Below are 17,716 nucleotides of genomic sequence, written 5' to 3' on the forward strand. Positions count from 1 at the left end.
GAAAGGGGGCGGGGCTGACGCTTAGCTACGTGACGCACGTAGCAAACGGTCAACAAATCTATTTTTAAGTGTTTATATTCAGTATATGCAACACTAAACCAAGATATTCTGTGTTGAATGCTTTCTTATACTGTATCTATTATTCATTCTTGCGGAGCTTACGTTGCAAGCCGCCATTTATCCCAACTACAGAGTTTAGTATTGTGTCGACATGAGAGGATCTTCCTACGGAGACAGGGACCGTGGACGGGACAGGTAACCGCTCTCATTATAAACATACACGCAGTTACACTCTGGTATTAAACATGAATACACATTACAGAAAAGCATTTGATTACAGCACTAGCTGGTCTGAGACTTGAGTTTGCTGAGAAGCAACAACAGAAGCTCGTCAGCGGCTCCTGCAGTGGTTCTTTACTGAGCTGTTACATACAAGCCTGAGAACTTTACTGCAACTTTATCATACAGTTAATCATAAAGTGAATCATGGTAAATAAGCAGATGAGACAGTCTGCCCAGGGGAGGGCTGTGAGCTGCTGCTGGCCCCGTGTTTACTATGTGTTGATCCAGGAGTGTGCCGGCCTGTCGGCCTGGTGCTGGTAAACATTAGGATCACAGACTTCTGGGGGTTTGAATATTTATCTTTAGTCAAACAGGCACGCAGTTTGTTTGATCGAGGAGTAAATGAGCAGCACAAAGAAGAACCGCGGTGAAGTTACTACTATTACTACTATTACTACTACTACTACTACTACTACTATTACTACTGCTACTACTGCTACTACTATTACTACTACTATTATTACTGCTACTGCTACTATTACTACTACTATTATTACTACTATTACTACTGCTATTACTACTACTACTACTACTACTACTGCTATTACTACTACTGATGTTACTACTACTACTACTACTACTACTACTACTATTACTACTGCTATTACTACTACTACTACTACTACTACTGCTACTATTACTACTACTACTACTACTACTATTACTACTACTGCTACTACTACTACTGCTACTATTACTACTACTACTACTACTACTATTACTACTACTGCTACTACTACTACTATTACTACTATTACTACTATTACTACTATTACTACTGCTACTACTACTACTATTACTACTATTACTACTATTACTACTATTACTACTGCTGCTACTACTACTACTACTACTACTACTGCTATTACTACTACTGATGTTACTACTGCTGCTGCTACTACTGCTACTACTACTACTATTACTATTACTACTGCTGCTACTACTACTACTACTACTGCTACTAGAACTGCTACTATTACTGTCACAAGTTAGTTGTAGTTGGATATTAGACAGACTTTATCTACGGAGCCGAAACGGTCTCTCTTATGGCGCTTTTGCATTAGTATCACCTTAGCTCGGTTCTAACCGTTTTGCGCTTTCGCACTATAGACAGGGTCAATTTTCACAAAATCAGAACCCCGAAGGCATTTTGTGAATATTTATAATATACAACATTCCTAGGGGTATTAAAGGGTGCTGAATCCAAATCTGCTGTATATGAAGCTCAAAAATTACCCAAAATGCCTCAAAATTGAGATCCAACATGGCCGCCACCGCCAGGCTGAAATCTATTTTTCAGTATATCTTTTTGACTAAACAAGGTACAAACATGAATTAAATGTACTTTTGTAAGTTTTCCTACATGGGCAATTTGATGCCATGTTCAGATTTGAGCTGTAATGTGAAAAAACTGCTTAGATATTGCAAAAATAGTTGTTTTTAACTATTAATAATTACTCAGTTATTATTATTATTATTAGGCTACTTTTACTTACTTTGTATTTTGTTTTGAGGTAAAATGTATCAAATGTGCTGGAATGGAACCTTTGCCATCCCCAATATCACCCCACCCCACCCCCCAAGCTTAGCCTTTCTCACACCTCTCAGAACGGCTGATCAGAAACATGAGACAGCTAACAGGTAAAGTCATGTCCAGTGTATATTTTGATAATTTGACATGTTTTATGTAGTTTAAATAATTGCAGTATATATTTTAGCATTTTTGATCACTAAAAGAAGCCTAACTACCTCATGTTAGTCAGCTAGTTGCTGGGATTAGCTAATGTTAGTGGCTAGCTAACATTACTGGTTCAATGAGCTAGCTAAATTAATACATATCGATGTCTTAGACTTTGCATTCGTATTCTAAGAAAACTCACTCTTTCTTTTAGGTCTGAATTAGTCAATTGGTGACAGAAACCATGGCTGAAGCAATAGATTATACTCAAGAAAGCTTAATGTCCTCGGACCCACAGTTATGCATCATATGCCAGGAAGACAATAAGCAAAATCTCATGACAGTTAGTAAGGATAGCCTCCAGTCAGCTGACACTATAAGACACCTCCGGATGAAATTACATCATGACAATTTCCGAGATGCAACCAATCGACTTACTGAGATACTTCATGGAGACTTGCCTCAGCAATTCTTATGGCATAGGAAATGCCGACCAAAATACATGAATAAACGTGAAATAGAAAGAAAATTGAAGGCAGAATCGAAAAAAGATACCAAACAAAGTTCCTCTGCATCCACCCCAACTCCGCAAAATGTTAGTCTACGGAGCAAAATAGCTCCAATAGATTGGAAGCAGTGTATCTCTTGCCAACAAGATCAGAAAGAAAAACTACATCTCATACAAGAAATGAAAGTCAGCAGCAGAATCCTACAAGCAGCAAAGTGTGATTCATTCTTAAGAGTGCGACTAGCTTGTGTAAATGATCTTATAGCTGCAGAAGGAAGTTATCACATGACTTGCAAAAACAGATTTGAACGTAGGACCAAACGAATGGAGTCACTTCCGAGCACGGAAATGCCATTAGAGTGGATCTGCCAAGAACTTGAACAATCAGCAAAGCAAGCGGATATTCTGGATCTTGTACATGTGTGGGACCGGTACTCTACACTAGCTAATGAAGCTCAATTAGATATACCATCTAGATTTCTAAGCCGAAGGAACTCCTTCAAGGAACAAATAGCTGATCGTCTTCAGGGCATATACGACTTTGTTGTACTGCATGATCAGCCTCGAAATGAACCTCGTACTGTCTTGGTTCCATCAAAATACCGGCACATTCCAGTATCAGCAATGGTGAAAGATGACACCTCCAATATTCATACAGTCATTCCTACATTCAAACATAAGGATCAAGATATGTTCCTGAACATGGTCCATGTGGCATTGCAGATCCGAAGAGATATGATCTCACATCCAAAACAAGAGGGGATAGACATCAGTGAAAATAGAGCAATAGACAGCATACCCAACAGTCTGTACATGTTCCTCAACTTGTTACTAGGTGGTCAGCGCCTGCTGGAGGATGACGTTGAAGATTATGATAATAACACAGCAAAACGACAGCTTAGAGTCCTCAGCATTGTGAGGAACTTGTCTCCACTAGCTGTGTACATAAGATCCTGTGCAATGCTGAGGACTCTAAACTGTCGTTTTGCTAAAAAGGTTAGGGTTAGGGTATTTTGATGGAACCAAGACAGTACGAGGTTCATTTCGAGGCTGATCATGCAGTACAACAAAGTCGTATATGACCTGAAGACGATCAGCTATTTGTTCCTTGAAGGAGTTCCTTCGGCTTAGAAATCTAGATGGTATATCTAATTGAGCCTCATTAGCTAGTGTAGAGTACCGGTCCCACACATGTACAAGATCCAGAATATCCGCTTGCTTTGCTGATTGTTCAAGTTCTTGGCAGATCCACTCTAATGGCATTTCCGTGCTTGGAAGTGACTCCATGCGTTTGGTCCTACGTTCAAATCTGTTTTTGCAAGTCATGTGATAACTTCCTTCTGCAGCTATAAGATCATTTACACAAGCTAGTCGCACTCTTAAGAATGAATCACACTTTGCTGCTTGTAGGATTCTGCTGCTGACTTTCATTTCTTGTATGAGATGTAGTTTTTCTTTCTGATCTTGTTGGCAAAAGATACACTGCTTCCAATCTATTGGAGCTATTTTGCTCCGTAGACTAACATTTTGAGGATTTGGGATGGATGCAGAGGAACTTTGTTTGGTATCTTTTTTCGATTCTGCCTTCAATTTTCTTTCTATTTCACGTTTATTCATGTATTTTGGTCGGCATTTCCTATGCCATAAGAATTGCTGAGGCAAGTCTCCATGAAGTATCTCAGTAAGTCGATTGGTTGCATCTAGGAAATTGTCATGATGTAATTTCATCCGGAGTTGTCTTATAGTGTCAGCTGACTGGAGGCTATCCTTACTAACTGTCATGAGATTTTGCTTATTGTCTTCCTGGCATATGATGCATAACTGTGGGTCCGAGGACATTAAGCTTTCTTGGGTATAATCTATTGCTTCAGCCATGGTTTCTGTCACCAATTGACTAATTCAGACCTAAAAGAAAGAGTGAGTTTTCTTAGAATACGAATGCAAAGTCTAAGACATCGATATGTATTAATTTAGCTAGCTCATTGAACCAGTAATGTTAGCTAGCCACTAACATTAGCTAATCCCAGCAACTAGCTGACTAACATGAGGTAGTTAGGCTTCTTTTAGTGATCAAAAATGCTAAAATATATACTGCAATTATTTAAACTACATAAAACATGTCAAATTATCAAAATATACACTGGACATGACTTTACCTGTTAGCTGTCTCATGTTTCTGATCAGCCGTTCTGAGAGGTGTGAGAAAGGCTAAGCTTGGGGGGTGGGGTGGGGTGATATTGGGGATGGCAAAGGTTCCATTCCAGCACATTTGATACATTTTACCTCAAAACAAAATACAAAGTAAGTAAAAGTAGCCTAATAATAATAATAATAACTGAGTAATTATTAATAGTTAAAAACAACTATTTTTGCAATATCTAAGCAGTTTTTTCACATTACAGCTCAAATCTGAATATGGCATCAAATTGCCCATGTAGGAAAACTTACAAAAGTACATTTAATTCATGTTTGTACCTTGTTTAGTCAAAAAGATATACTGAAAAATAGATTTCAGCCTGGCGGTGGCGGCCATGTTGGATCTCAATTTTGAGGCATTTTGGGTAATTTTTGAGCTTCATATACAGCAGATTTGGATTCAGCACCCTTTAATACCCCTAGGAATGTTGTATATTATAAATATTCACAAAATGCCTTCAGCACTTTAAATAAGCACATTTTCAGAAATTCTGCCTAGACTACTACGGCTGAGACGGGTAAAGCCGCTCCAAGTCGATACTTTTTTCTGTAACCATTTCAGTGAGGTTCTGAAAGCGGGCTGAGCAGGGACTATTTCTGACGTCACCACCTCCTCGCCACCGATTGGTCGGGGGGCGGGGACGTCAGACGTTTGAATCAGGAAGCGGGAGTCAGAGCGAGGGGACTCGCGGCGATTTTATTATAAAGCGCAAAACGTCTGTTTGGTGATCCAACTCTGAGGTGCAGATGTTCATAAACCTGGTGGCTGTCGAGAAAAAATTAAAAAAGGGATGTAGACGGGCTGTTTTACTCTCAGCCGCTCCCGGCTCCAGCTGATTTCTCATCAGCACCGACATGAACAAAGGTGTTGCGCAATCGAGTACGTCACAGCAGCTTCACCCCAACCTGCCCACTTCTCCCCTGGCAGTGCAAAAACACACGTGTGGAACCGTGCCGTGCCGCGCCGAGCAGAGCCGGGCTGATCCGATACTAGTGCAAAAGTGGCTATAGGGACCGTCAATAAATGACCGACTGAAGGAAATAATGCCCCATTTTATTTTCAATATCCTTCATACCATCCATCCAATTCACTTCAAAACTAAACCGAATTATTGTTCTATAGGAGTTTAATAAACACACTTCTTTATGTAGTATTTAATGGCTCTTTTTTTTTTAATGAGGCAATATTATGATAATAAAAATCGAATGTAATTTTTTTTCAATAGTCTTTACAAACTGTGATCTGTAGTGAATGTCCGTCGAATATCCAACCTAAAACTAACTTCACCGCGGTCATAGAAGAGTCAGCATCCAGTATGTCTGAATTGCACACAGAAGTGGGTATTTGATTTAACCATACAGTAATGTGCACAATCTTTAACTTGGCCACTCCAAAGCAATCATTTCCAGAACAACGTGTTTACTTCCTGTCTTACGGAATGACACACTTTATGTACAGCCAGATAGGGCTGGGCGATATGGACCAAAAGTCATATCTCGATATTTTCTAGCTGAATGGCGATACTCGATATATATCGATATTTTTTCTGTGCCATAATTGGGGTTTCCCCCAAAGCATTATAGCATAGCATCTCTGTTAGCTTCATTTTTTTCTGAGGCAAACCCTTAAAAAAACAATCAGTTTTAATACAAAGCCTCGTGCCAAATGTCACACAGGTACATTTATTAACAGAGGTCTGCACAATATTAAAATGTATAAAACAAATGAAATAAAAATAAACTGCCTGCATATATAGAATAAAAATGCTTCTTGAATAAAATAAAACAAATATCCCTTTCCTGCATAACAATTAAATTAAAATACACTGTGCAATTAATACAATGTAGACAGTAACAGGCAGACTTTTCCACTGAGGTTGACAGTTGTGCAAATAACAAAACATTTGTGCAAATCTCAGATAAAACATTCAAGTCAATTTGTCACAAAATAAGCTATATCAAAATCATACATTTTTTTTTATTTATTTTTTTATTTAAATTTTTTTTTTAAATCGATATAAACGATATTGTCTCGTACTATATCGCGTTTGAGAATATATCGATATATATTAAAATCTCGATATATCGCCCAGCCCTACAGCCAGATATCATGACAGGTAGAATTTCCTCCTGTTATCGAGAATGAATTGTTTTCATACACTTTGAAAAATTGTTGTGGCCCAGGAAAAGCAAAAGGGTGGAATTATGTTGCTAACATCTCCCCAGAGTACTACAGTTTCTTCTGATGGTGGGTTAGGGTTGGTGCCATCGGCATTGAAATATAATAGAGAAATGTATTATTTGGAAAGTCACCTGTATCATTCGGCAGCACAGACATAGACCCCAGACTTAAAAAAATATAAATGGCCAATTATAGTTCTAAGTATTTTGGGTAATTTGTTCCTTTTTACCTATCTTTAGAATACATATTGTAAAGATACAATATGTGATGATTCTTAATTGTGCAGAAACTTTCACAAACTTTCAATGGGTATAGACAAAACCAGAAATCTGATGTAGGTAATAATTGTACCATTCACTTATAAATAAGCCACTGGCATGATGAGAACCAATGTACATGTCAGTAATTAATGTCAATAATGATTGTCAGTTAGTCAGACTTTTATGTCATTAAAGTCAATCATGCAGCTAAAGACTGCATGCTGATTCCATACTACTTTTTACATCTTGAATCTTTGCTCTCAGGCCACGGTTTGGGGGTGGTATGGGCGGCCGCAGTGGATCCAATAAGTTTGGAAATCCAGGAGAGCGACTTCGCAAAAAGAAGTGGAACCTGGACGAGCTGCCAAAATTTGAAAAGGACTTCTATACTCAGCATGATGAGGTGGAGCGCATGGGACAGGTATATGTTTGCAAATCTCTTTCCCAACACAAGAGTCATTTACTTTATAAATCGGAAACACAAGTAACTTTCTTTCTAATTTTGGACTTATGCAAAAATCTTTATTTATATTCCGTTATTCTTTCTTTTGCTTTGTCCAGTTTGAAGTGGAAGAGTTTTGCAGGAGGAAGGAGATCACCATCAGAGGTTCAGGCTGCCCAAAGCCTGTGACTGCTTTTCACCAGGCACAGTTTCCTCGTTAGTTTCCCATTTCCTACTCAGACCTTAATTCTGCATTCACAACTTTGCTTTAGGAAACATTGGCAAACACCGTTAAATTTAATAATTGTATTTAAAGACTTAAAGTGCATTGTTTTTGAGACTCATTTAAATTAAACAAAACTGTCTAATTACTCAAAGTAACCAGTTTACTTTTACATGTGTTTTACATAGATCACATTTTTTTTTACAAGAACACTTCATTACTATTGTTTCTATAGAAAGATTGAAAGACACGCATTACTCCAACGGTGAAGCTGTCATGTTGAGTGTCTCCTGTCTTTTACCGGCAGAGTATGTGATAGATGTGCTGATGCAGCAGAACTTCAAAGAACCCACAGCGATCCAGGCCCAGGGTTTTCCTGTGGCCCTGAGCGGCAAGGACATAGTGGGAATTGCACAGACTGGTTCTGGAAAGACGCTGGCCGTAAGCTTTTCCTCTCTTATTGTCTATGTTTTTGAACACTCTGTTGGTCACGACCTTTTTTACAGCACTTTGTAACTTTCAGCACCTGCAGAAAACCCAAATGTAAAAGCAATAACAACGTGGGGGGGAAAACAACACAAAGTCCAACACATGAATTTCCTTGAACAGGAGGCTACCTTGGTGTTTAGTTTAAAAAATGTTACTTTTCTGGCACCAACTGAATTGCTTGGGTACCATATTGTATTAAAAAAAAAAAAACTCTATGTAATTCGATTCCTGATTTTGATTCACCACTAGTCCACTGTTAGAGTTAGTGAAGCACCACTGTGACACCATTTTAATAATCCAAACCTGACATGACAAGTCAGTTTCACCCATGCATAACACTATTATTAAGCTGAAGTTCAGACTTGGTGGCGTGAGTTAATGTGGAGGATTTGTGATCATTTACGCTGCTGGAACATGGACTCTCCCCCCTGGTCATGAGGATGGATTCACCCAGGATGATCAATGAATTGCTTCTTCATGTGTCTGCAGTCACAGGTTTCATGGAGATTTTCAATCCATACATGTGGCTGGTTGTTGCTACCATGAGTAGCTGCTGTGTAATTATTGTTAATTACTGCTGTTGTTTAAAGCTTGGAGTGACTGTTGAGTTATATCATTTGATGTTTTAATAGTAGAGGGGTCAGAATACTTTTTAAATCTTATATGTCAGCATTGAGACACAAGATTTATCATGATTTCATATGTATGTGTCATAGCTGGCTAATTGTTGTTAAGCAGCAGAATCAGGTAGAAAGACTTGGCAGCTGCTGTTAATCTGCCTGATTGTGTTCAGAATGTGTGCTTGGACACACATTAAAGGAAGAGAAGTTTACTTTCCTTTAATATATAATGTAACTTACAATATGGGGAAAGGTATTTAGATACAATACATTATAATAAAAATGTAATTTTCTGGAATTGGTATTGAAGATTAGGACGGTACTTTCCGGACTATAAGCCACTACTCTTTTCACATGCTTTGAACTTGTGCCTTTAACAACGATACGGCTAATTTATAGACTTTAACGGGCTAACAGGCTAAATTATACATTTAGCCTGCAGCTTGTAGACAAGTGCCGCTCATATATGTAAAAAATCCGTTTTCTTTTTAAATTTAATGGGTGTGACTTGTATTCAGGTGCGCTCAATAGTCTGGACATTACAGTAATTGTTTTTGACATCTGTCTGTCCTCTCTTTTCCTGCTCTGCCCAGCTAACCTCCGGCGGGAGGGCCCCCCCTTATAATCCAGGTCCTGATCAAGGTTTCTTCCCTCCTAAAGGGGAGTTTTTCCTTGCCACTGTTTGGTTTAAGGTTTTTCTCCCACTAGGGGAGCCATTGTTTATGTAATAATTCCTCAGGGGTCATGTTCTGGGTCTCTGGAAAGCACAGAGAGACAACTTGTGTTATAATAGACGCTACATAAATAAAATTTAATTGATAGTCCAGCTTGAGGTTAACTGGATTTGGTCATAATTAAAGAAATTAAACACTTAAATTTGATCGTGGGGGATTAATTTGTTCTCCTTAGTTATTGTGATGAAATGTCTAATTGTTAGTGTTATAATTCCCTGCAGTACCTGCTCCCTGCGATCGTACACATTAACCACCAGCCCTACCTGGAGAGAGGAGATGGTCCTATAGTGAGTGCAAACTTCACATAACCTGAAACTTCTGTTTTATCAAATTGTTTGTAGTAACACTTTGTGAATCTGTTGTCCTGTCTTTAGTGTCTCGTTCTTGCCCCAACCAGAGAGTTGGCTCAGCAGGTGCAGCAGGTTGCCTACGACTATGGCAAGTCTTCTCGTATCAAAAGCACCTGCGTCTACGGTGGAGCACCCAAAGGACCACAGTTACGAGACCTCGAGAGGGGTGCGTTTGGCTGTCAGTGGACACAAATAATGACGAATTCTGTATAAGTTAGAGTGATCAAAATGTGATGACAGTTTTTTGTTGTTTGTTTTTGTCCTTGTAAGATGTGGCTCATAATGTAATGCAGGGATTGCTCATCCAAATATTATACAAACAAACCTGACTACCTAATATCTTGAGTATCCTTGTATTGTTTTTGACATGGTGATCTTGAATGACTGTAGGTGTTGAGATCTGCATTGCCACGCCTGGTCGCCTTATTGACTTCTTGGAGTCAGGGAAGACCAACCTGCGGCGCTGCACCTACCTAGTGCTGGATGAGGCTGACCGCATGTTAGACATGGGCTTTGAGCCGCAGATTCGCAAGATTGTTGATCAAATCAGGGTAGGAGTGAGACTCGGTCTTTGCACTGCACAGAATTTCCACAAGAGCGTTTGCTTGTTTTTTCTTTTTTCTTTTTTTAAAATATTACATTAATTACTTTAGTTAACCTCTCTGTCTTTAGCCTGACAGACAGACACTGATGTGGAGTGCAACGTGGCCGAAAGACGTTCGCCAGCTGGCGGAGGACTTCCTAAAAGAATACATTCAGATTAATATTGGAGCTTTGGAGCTCAGCGCCAACCACAACATCCTGCAGATTGTTGATGTCTGCATGGAGACGGAAAAGGACAACAAGTAAGAAAAGCCAACGTGACCTACTGTACATTTGTGATATTACACTAGGCCATCATTATTTCATGAGTTGTGTCACAAAACATGTATGTCTAAAGCTGGGCATACACTGTGCAATATTTTAAATCGTTTGAGACTGCCCCATCTCACACTGCACGACTAGATCGCGGAGTTCAAAAGTTCACAGCCCACGATTTATGTTCTCACACTGTACGACCCGATGCTCTGATGCGACCCGTCTGCTCACACTATACGATCATAATCCTCCCGTCGGACCTCTGTTACTGGAACTCGAGGCCGGTTCTGGGGCAGGGGTGGGTTGTGTCCACCCAAACCTGCGTCCTGCCCACCCGATCAAAGGTTATGGGGATCCTTTATTTTTTTATAATTTTATTTTTTTATATATATAAAAAAAAATCCCCAAATATCTGTACCGTTTCTGATTGGGTGGGCACTGCGCATCATTTTTAGACACAACAATGAACGCATACCGCAAAAGTTGTGTTTTGGCAGAGGGACCCGACGTCCCAGCAAAATGAGCACAACAGAAGAGAAGTGTTCAGAACAGCGCAGAGCGCGCACTGAAGGCTGATTTATGGTTCTGCGTCACACCAACGCAGAGCATACAGCGTAGGTAACGCGGCGACCCGCACCGTACGTGGAAATGCGGTCTTTTTTTCTGCTATTAAAACATGATTTGTAATGTGAATTTTCAACACTTAAACTACAAATAATAGTTTTTGACGTGACATCAGAGATTGCGCATGGTCTCTGTGAAAGGATGAGTCCAATCGGGTCATAGCTGCTTCAACTGTGCGATTCCTTCGCAGGGAGCGACCAGGATTTCAAACACGCTTGAGCTCACGATTTGTGATCGGGAGCTCGTCGTGAGGTGTTAATCTCTCGTCGTTACCCCCCGTTTACTGCACGAGGCACGACCAACAATTGGGTCAAAATCCGTCCCGATCCAAAAAATAGTCGCACGACTGGAAAATCGGATCAAAACGAGCCGATAATCGCACAGTGTATGCCCGGCTTAAGTCACAAATGAAGGTCCAAGGTCCCTTTTTATTGCAAGTGTCAACATAAACCCAACATTGACAACACCACCGTAGAACAAAAAGATACACAACAGTACAAATGTTACATATAAATACAGTTGCATAACAATAGTGACAGTGGATGGATAGATGGATGATCAAAGGTAACACATGGATCAGCTTTCTCCACAGGAAGTATGGTAACAGGAAGTGATGAAATGTACGACAGAAAATTTACAATAGCTGAAAACTGTGAGGATGGTATTTACTTTCACTTAGATCAAATCCCTTGGACATTACAATGAATTCAACGTAACACATAAATTACAAGAATATAATAATGACATATTATTAAATTAAAAAAGGCAATTGAGGTTGCTAGCACCACACAGCAGTTAAACAGAATAATACAAAGCTTTGAATAACAGCAAACACAACATGAACCGATCCTTTGAGAAAGCTGAATTCTGACAGCATCTTTCTAATTTGACAGACTTATGCAGCTGATGGAGGAGATAATGACCGGAGAGGAGAAGAAAACCATCATCTTTGTGGAGACTAAAAAACGATGTGATGATCTTACTCGAAGGATGAAGCGTGATGGGTGAGCAATTACTGGCACACGTGTGGGTCAAAAACACCTCATGTCTGGCTTTTGAGAGCAGTGGAAAAGTGTTTCATAGTCATTTCATTCTGAATCAAATAACTGATAATTGTGGAAGTATGTAAAGCCGATTCTTTCTACAGAGACATACGTTTACAGATTATAAAGTTCCACATGCGGGGCTCTGAAACTCACTTTGCCTTATTAATTAACCATGCATGACATCTTTACCTTTTAAAATATTACATTGTATTCTTGACATTCTTTACCTCGTATTCTGAAATTCAATAACATATATCATATTGTAACTATCTGTGAGCTTGTATAACAACACTGAATCAAGTAAAACTTTGCCTTTACAGTACTGACTAATGACATGAGTAATTTACCAAAATGCAATAGTGCCTTTCTAATGGCCAAAAACATAACCGTTACACTTAACAGCAACTTGAATGCCCCGTGGAATATGAATACATATACATTTACACTACAAAACACTAATACCAATGTTCCTCCATAAACCAGGTGCTAAGTAACTGTTTCAGTGTAAGATCCCACTTTACAATAACCCTTTTCCCGCTTCACAGTGTAGCACACCTTTTCTCTGCACACTGGAGTGCAGCACCGCTGCTGAATCATTGTTGTTTAAAGCATTTCAAAATAAAAGCTGCATTAATGCTACAGCAGAATAATAAACACTCATTAACTCATTTACAACAAAGAAAATATTGGTCAGGTAATTTACAGCTAAGCCCGTATCATATGAGCATCACCAGAAGATAACGCTCATAGTCACCTTAGCAATGCTGTTAACAACATTGTGGAATCAGAGTACATTATAAGTTCTGCTGACTTTGTCATATATCATCACATTACAATACATTTAGCAGATCCAAAAGCAAGTTACACCAGAAGAAAATGATCAGGTGAAACTAAACATGATAAAATGCAGTGTAAGTGCCGTTATAGTCTCAGTCCTGTCTTATTTTATCCAATCTTATCTACTGGTCCACCGGTGTTTGGTTTTTATACAGTGTTAACATGCCATGTTTGATGAAAAAGTGGTAAAAGAAAATCTCAGAGAATATTTGACAGTAATCGGCCTTTGTTTTGTAGTTGGCCAGTAATGTGTATCCATGGAGACAAAAGCCAGCCAGAAAGAGACTGGGCACTCGCAGGTAAGAAGAGTTACTATTATCCTTCCTTTTCTTGTCATTCATTTCTTGCTTCGTCACTTTTCATTTGTCAGTTATTTGTTCCTTTTTGAATCCTCAGTGTTAAATTTGTTTTAAATAGAATTTCGAAGTGGCAAATCCCCCATCCTGATTGCGACTGATGTTGCCTCTCGTGGCCTGGGTACGTCTGTGCACACATTATTGATTCACAATACTGAATCTTCATTTGTTTCTTTGTTTTCAGTTATAACATTCATAGTAAAATGATGTAAGTAATAATGTTGGTGCATTTAAATCAATTTGGACATCTTTTTTTTCCCTCATCTCCTTTTAACCAATAGGTAAAAATCCTGTTCAGTAAAACATCATTGAGAACCAAGGTTGAGATCTATGATTTTATTATCCTTTTATTATTAGGTGTATCAATCATATCACAAAATGAGCAGAGTTGTCTTCCGATGAGATCAAACCAAACACCAAATTTTATATTAAGTGGTAGATATTGTTTTACTGCTGTTAACCAGGTGTATGAAAATACACTGAAGTGGACCCAGAATGACCGTGTTGATGTAAAATGTATTGATTTAAGGAGTTTATTGTTTTAATCTGGCAGTTTAATTGAATGATGGCTCCATGTTGGAGGCTTCAGGCCTTCTGATCCACTGGGTTTATGGTCTATGGTTTGTTTTTACTGCCATGAAAAAGTTTCCTTGGAGTGGGGCTCATGGGCACACTGCCTGGAGGGAATGGTGTGTGGACGAAAACCTTCTTTTTTTGTCTCCTTGGGATGTAATTACAAAGTAGCTGATGTTGCACATTTTTGCTGAACAAAACTGCAGACTTCTGTAGGTTTTCAGAAGAGTAAACACCAAACACCAAATTTTATATTAAGTGGTAGATATTGTTTTACTGCTGTTAACCAGGTGTATGAAAATACACTGAAGTGGACCCAGAATGACCGTGTTGATGTAAAATGTATTGATTTAAGGAGTTTATTGTTTTAATCTGGCAGTTTAATTGAATGATGGCTCCATGTTGGAGGCTTCAGGCCTTCTGATCCACTGGGTTTATGGTCTATGGTTTGTTTTTACTGCCATGAAAAAGTTTCCTTGGAGTGGGGCTCATGGGCACACTGCCTGGAGGGAATGGTGTGTGGACGAAAACCTTCTTTTTTTGTCTCCTTGGGATGTAATTACAAAGTAGCTGATGTTGCACATTTTTGCTGAACAAAACTGCAGACTTCTGTAGGTTTTCAGAAGAGTAACTGTAGAACAATAATGGCTAAATCGTGCCACGAAAAGGCTATTTTGATTAGTTTCACATTGAATCTGTTGGCAGGCTAATCTGAGGAGGGGCGTTGAGTAACATGTTTTAACTTGCTAAAATTTCGATGACCGTATCCTTGTTCTCTTCTCCCCTCTTCTCCTCTCAGGGTTTGGCAGCACACGGCAGCTGTAACAGTCTGCGCTGCTGTCATTGCTCCCTCAGTCTTGCTAAAATAGAGGTTTTGTTAGGTTTAGAAGGGTTTAAAGTCCTTATTCTTAGTCGTACAAGTTCCCCCCTGCCCAGTGTAGTCAGTTTATAAATCCGACGAGCCTTCCTTGGGAGCAGCCTGAGTTTGTCTGCCCATCAGTCCGTCTCAAAAAACAGACAGACAGGGGAGAGACAGTTAGACGGGCTCGTCTGGATCCAGTCCTGAAGAGGCTCTGAAGAGGGACCTGCAACGCAACGAGAGAGCAACAGAACTAGCCTCTGCGTGTGTGTGTGGGTGTGCTTGGGTGTATGTGTGTGTATGTGCATCTATGCACATCTGCCTGCGCCTGTCTCTTGGGGTTTAATGGTTCTGCTCCCGTCTGACGTTGCTGGTGGGAGCAGAAGTTGAGGGAGGAGTCCCGTCTCCCTCTCCTTCAGCCTCTCCCTCTGAACCAGGACTGATCAGGGGGGACTGACTACTTTTGTAAAAACAACATGAAGGGGGTAAGTACCTCAGCACCCCTTTTTCTGAACTTCTCCACAAACTCACCATACATCCAGGTATTGCCTTTGGGCTCATATTCAAGTAAAAAAAAAAAAAAATGTACATACAGTACAGACCAAAGGTTTGGACACACATCCCCGATTGTTTGAATGAGAAAGTGTGTCCAAACCTTTGGTCTGTACTGTATGTATATGTGTATAATGTGTGTGTATATATATGTGTATATATATATGTATATATGTATATATATAATAGTTATAGCACACTATTAGTTCTATGTAATAGATGGTTTAATGACTTCCCTCTGCCATCATGGAGAGGAGACGGCAGACACTGATGCTGTCAGGAATGACAAACAGCGTCACTTGGTTTATTTTGTACATTTGACCGGTAAAAATGTTGCTGTAATGCTTTTCAAATCTTTGTGGTAGACACTATAAAGTGAGTACCGTATTTTCTGGACTATAAGCCGCTACTTTTTTCATAGGTTTTGAACCATGCGGCTTATACAAAGGTGCAGCTATTCTGTGGATTTTTCTTCCACCGCTAGGGGGAGTGCTAACCGGAATTAGAATAAAAACTAAGACAAAATAAATGCAAAGAAGAATACGCTACTTCTTCTTTAGCAGATAGAAGTAGGTAGAAGCAGATTTCAAACAGATAAATAGATAAATAAATAGCGGTTATTTTCTCTTGGTTCTGTCCCGTTTTAATCAGCAAAGTTGCTGCCGTGTTGAAAGACATTGTTAGGAAAGATCTATTTAGGTACAAACATGTACATCATTTACAGTTCAAAATCCTTCTGTACATGTAGTAAATATCTAATCTAACAACATAAATATCTGCGGCTTGCATATCTTTTTTTTTTTAAATAGAGCGGATGCGGCTTGTATATGTTTTTTTTATTATTTTTTTAAAAATAGAGTGGATGCGGCTTATATACAGGTGCGGCTTATAGTCCAGAAAATACGGTATATAATAAAGTATATTAGTATAGTATATGATAAAGCAGGTAAGTTAGTGTTATAATGTAAAAAATAGATTCACCCTCCCCCTCCCCACCATGATGTCTTAAAATAAATTACTCTTTATCCAAAAGATGTGGAAGATATCAAGTTCGTTATCAACTATGACTATCCCAACTCCTCTGAGGATTACGTCCATCGTATTGGACGCACAGCCCGCAGTACCAACACGGGTACAGCTTACACCTTCTTCACACCTGGAAACCTGCGGCAGGCCCGACATCTGGTTCGGGTGCTCCAGGAAGCTCGGCAAGACGTCAATCCTAAACTGCTTCAGCTCGCAGGTTCCGGCAGAGGGGGCGGCGGCGGCGGCGGCGGTAGGAAGGACTATTTCATACTAATATTATAGTTCCAATTAGGGCTGTTCGATTAATCGATTTTAAATCGTAATCGCGATTATGTAATTAGAACGATGTTAAAACGTGAAAATCGTAAAATCGATTTTTCACTTTTTTTTTTACCTTGTCTGCACACATATTAATGATTGATACCATATTAATGATTGATGGAAATACCTCTCAATACCTGCGACAAGTGCCCCATGGGAGAGGCTCTTTAGTGTAGGAGGGGGCGTTGTAACATGCCACCGGGCATCCCTCAAGCCGGATGCGGTAGACCGGCTCGTGTTCCTTGCAAAAAACTTGCAAATGTGAATAACAAATGTAATGACTGACATTACACACGTCTACCTCCTTCATGGGTTGCATTATTATTTAGCATGCAAAGACCCAGTTTAGTTTAATTAGAAAATGTCTTGTTTTATTTAATTGGAAATATAACTTACTGTATGTTTGCAAGTGCTGATTTGCTGATTTTTTTTTTTCAGAGATAAAACTTTATATTTTATTATATTTTTAAAAACTTTTTTCAACTTATTTTACAGAGTTTTGCACTTTATTCATTCATTTTTGGTTTAATAAGAACAAAGTTTGCACTTAAAGCCCAATGGGGCAAATGTTCAATAAAAAAACAGCATATTTGAAATCATTTCTTTGCCTTTTGTCAATTCACAAAATAATCGTAATCGT

At 39.2% G+C, this 17,716-nt stretch overlaps 1 protein-coding gene across 2 annotated transcripts in view; it reads left to right on the forward strand.

The window, feature by feature from the left end:
- The window catches only part of LOC133445592 (probable ATP-dependent RNA helicase DDX17), a 20,956-nt gene continuing 3,240 nt past the window's right edge, over nucleotides 1-17,716 (forward strand). Inside the window, exons 1-12 of one of the 2 annotated variants that reach the window (XM_061722919.1) lie at nucleotides 1-255; nucleotides 7,431-7,587; nucleotides 7,728-7,824; nucleotides 8,139-8,272; nucleotides 9,896-9,961; nucleotides 10,049-10,190; nucleotides 10,415-10,575; nucleotides 10,697-10,869; nucleotides 12,400-12,510; nucleotides 13,627-13,688; nucleotides 13,807-13,866; nucleotides 16,763-17,005. In XM_061722919.1, the coding sequence (XP_061578903.1) occupies nucleotides 212-255; nucleotides 7,431-7,587; nucleotides 7,728-7,824; nucleotides 8,139-8,272; nucleotides 9,896-9,961; nucleotides 10,049-10,190; nucleotides 10,415-10,575; nucleotides 10,697-10,869; nucleotides 12,400-12,510; nucleotides 13,627-13,688; nucleotides 13,807-13,866; nucleotides 16,763-17,005 (1,450 nt within the window). In that variant the 5' untranslated portion in view covers nucleotides 1-211. The remainder of the gene's footprint in view (nucleotides 256-7,430; nucleotides 7,588-7,727; nucleotides 7,825-8,138; nucleotides 8,273-9,895; nucleotides 9,962-10,048; nucleotides 10,191-10,414; nucleotides 10,576-10,696; nucleotides 10,870-12,399; nucleotides 12,511-13,626; nucleotides 13,689-13,806; nucleotides 13,867-16,762; nucleotides 17,006-17,716) is intronic. The other variant, XM_061722924.1, reaches the window with a different exon arrangement.

This window comes from Cololabis saira, chromosome 1 (assembly GCF_033807715.1).
Source record: "Cololabis saira isolate AMF1-May2022 chromosome 1, fColSai1.1, whole genome shotgun sequence".
In the NCBI taxonomy this organism is placed as follows: Eukaryota; Metazoa; Chordata; class Actinopteri; order Beloniformes; family Belonidae; genus Cololabis; species Cololabis saira.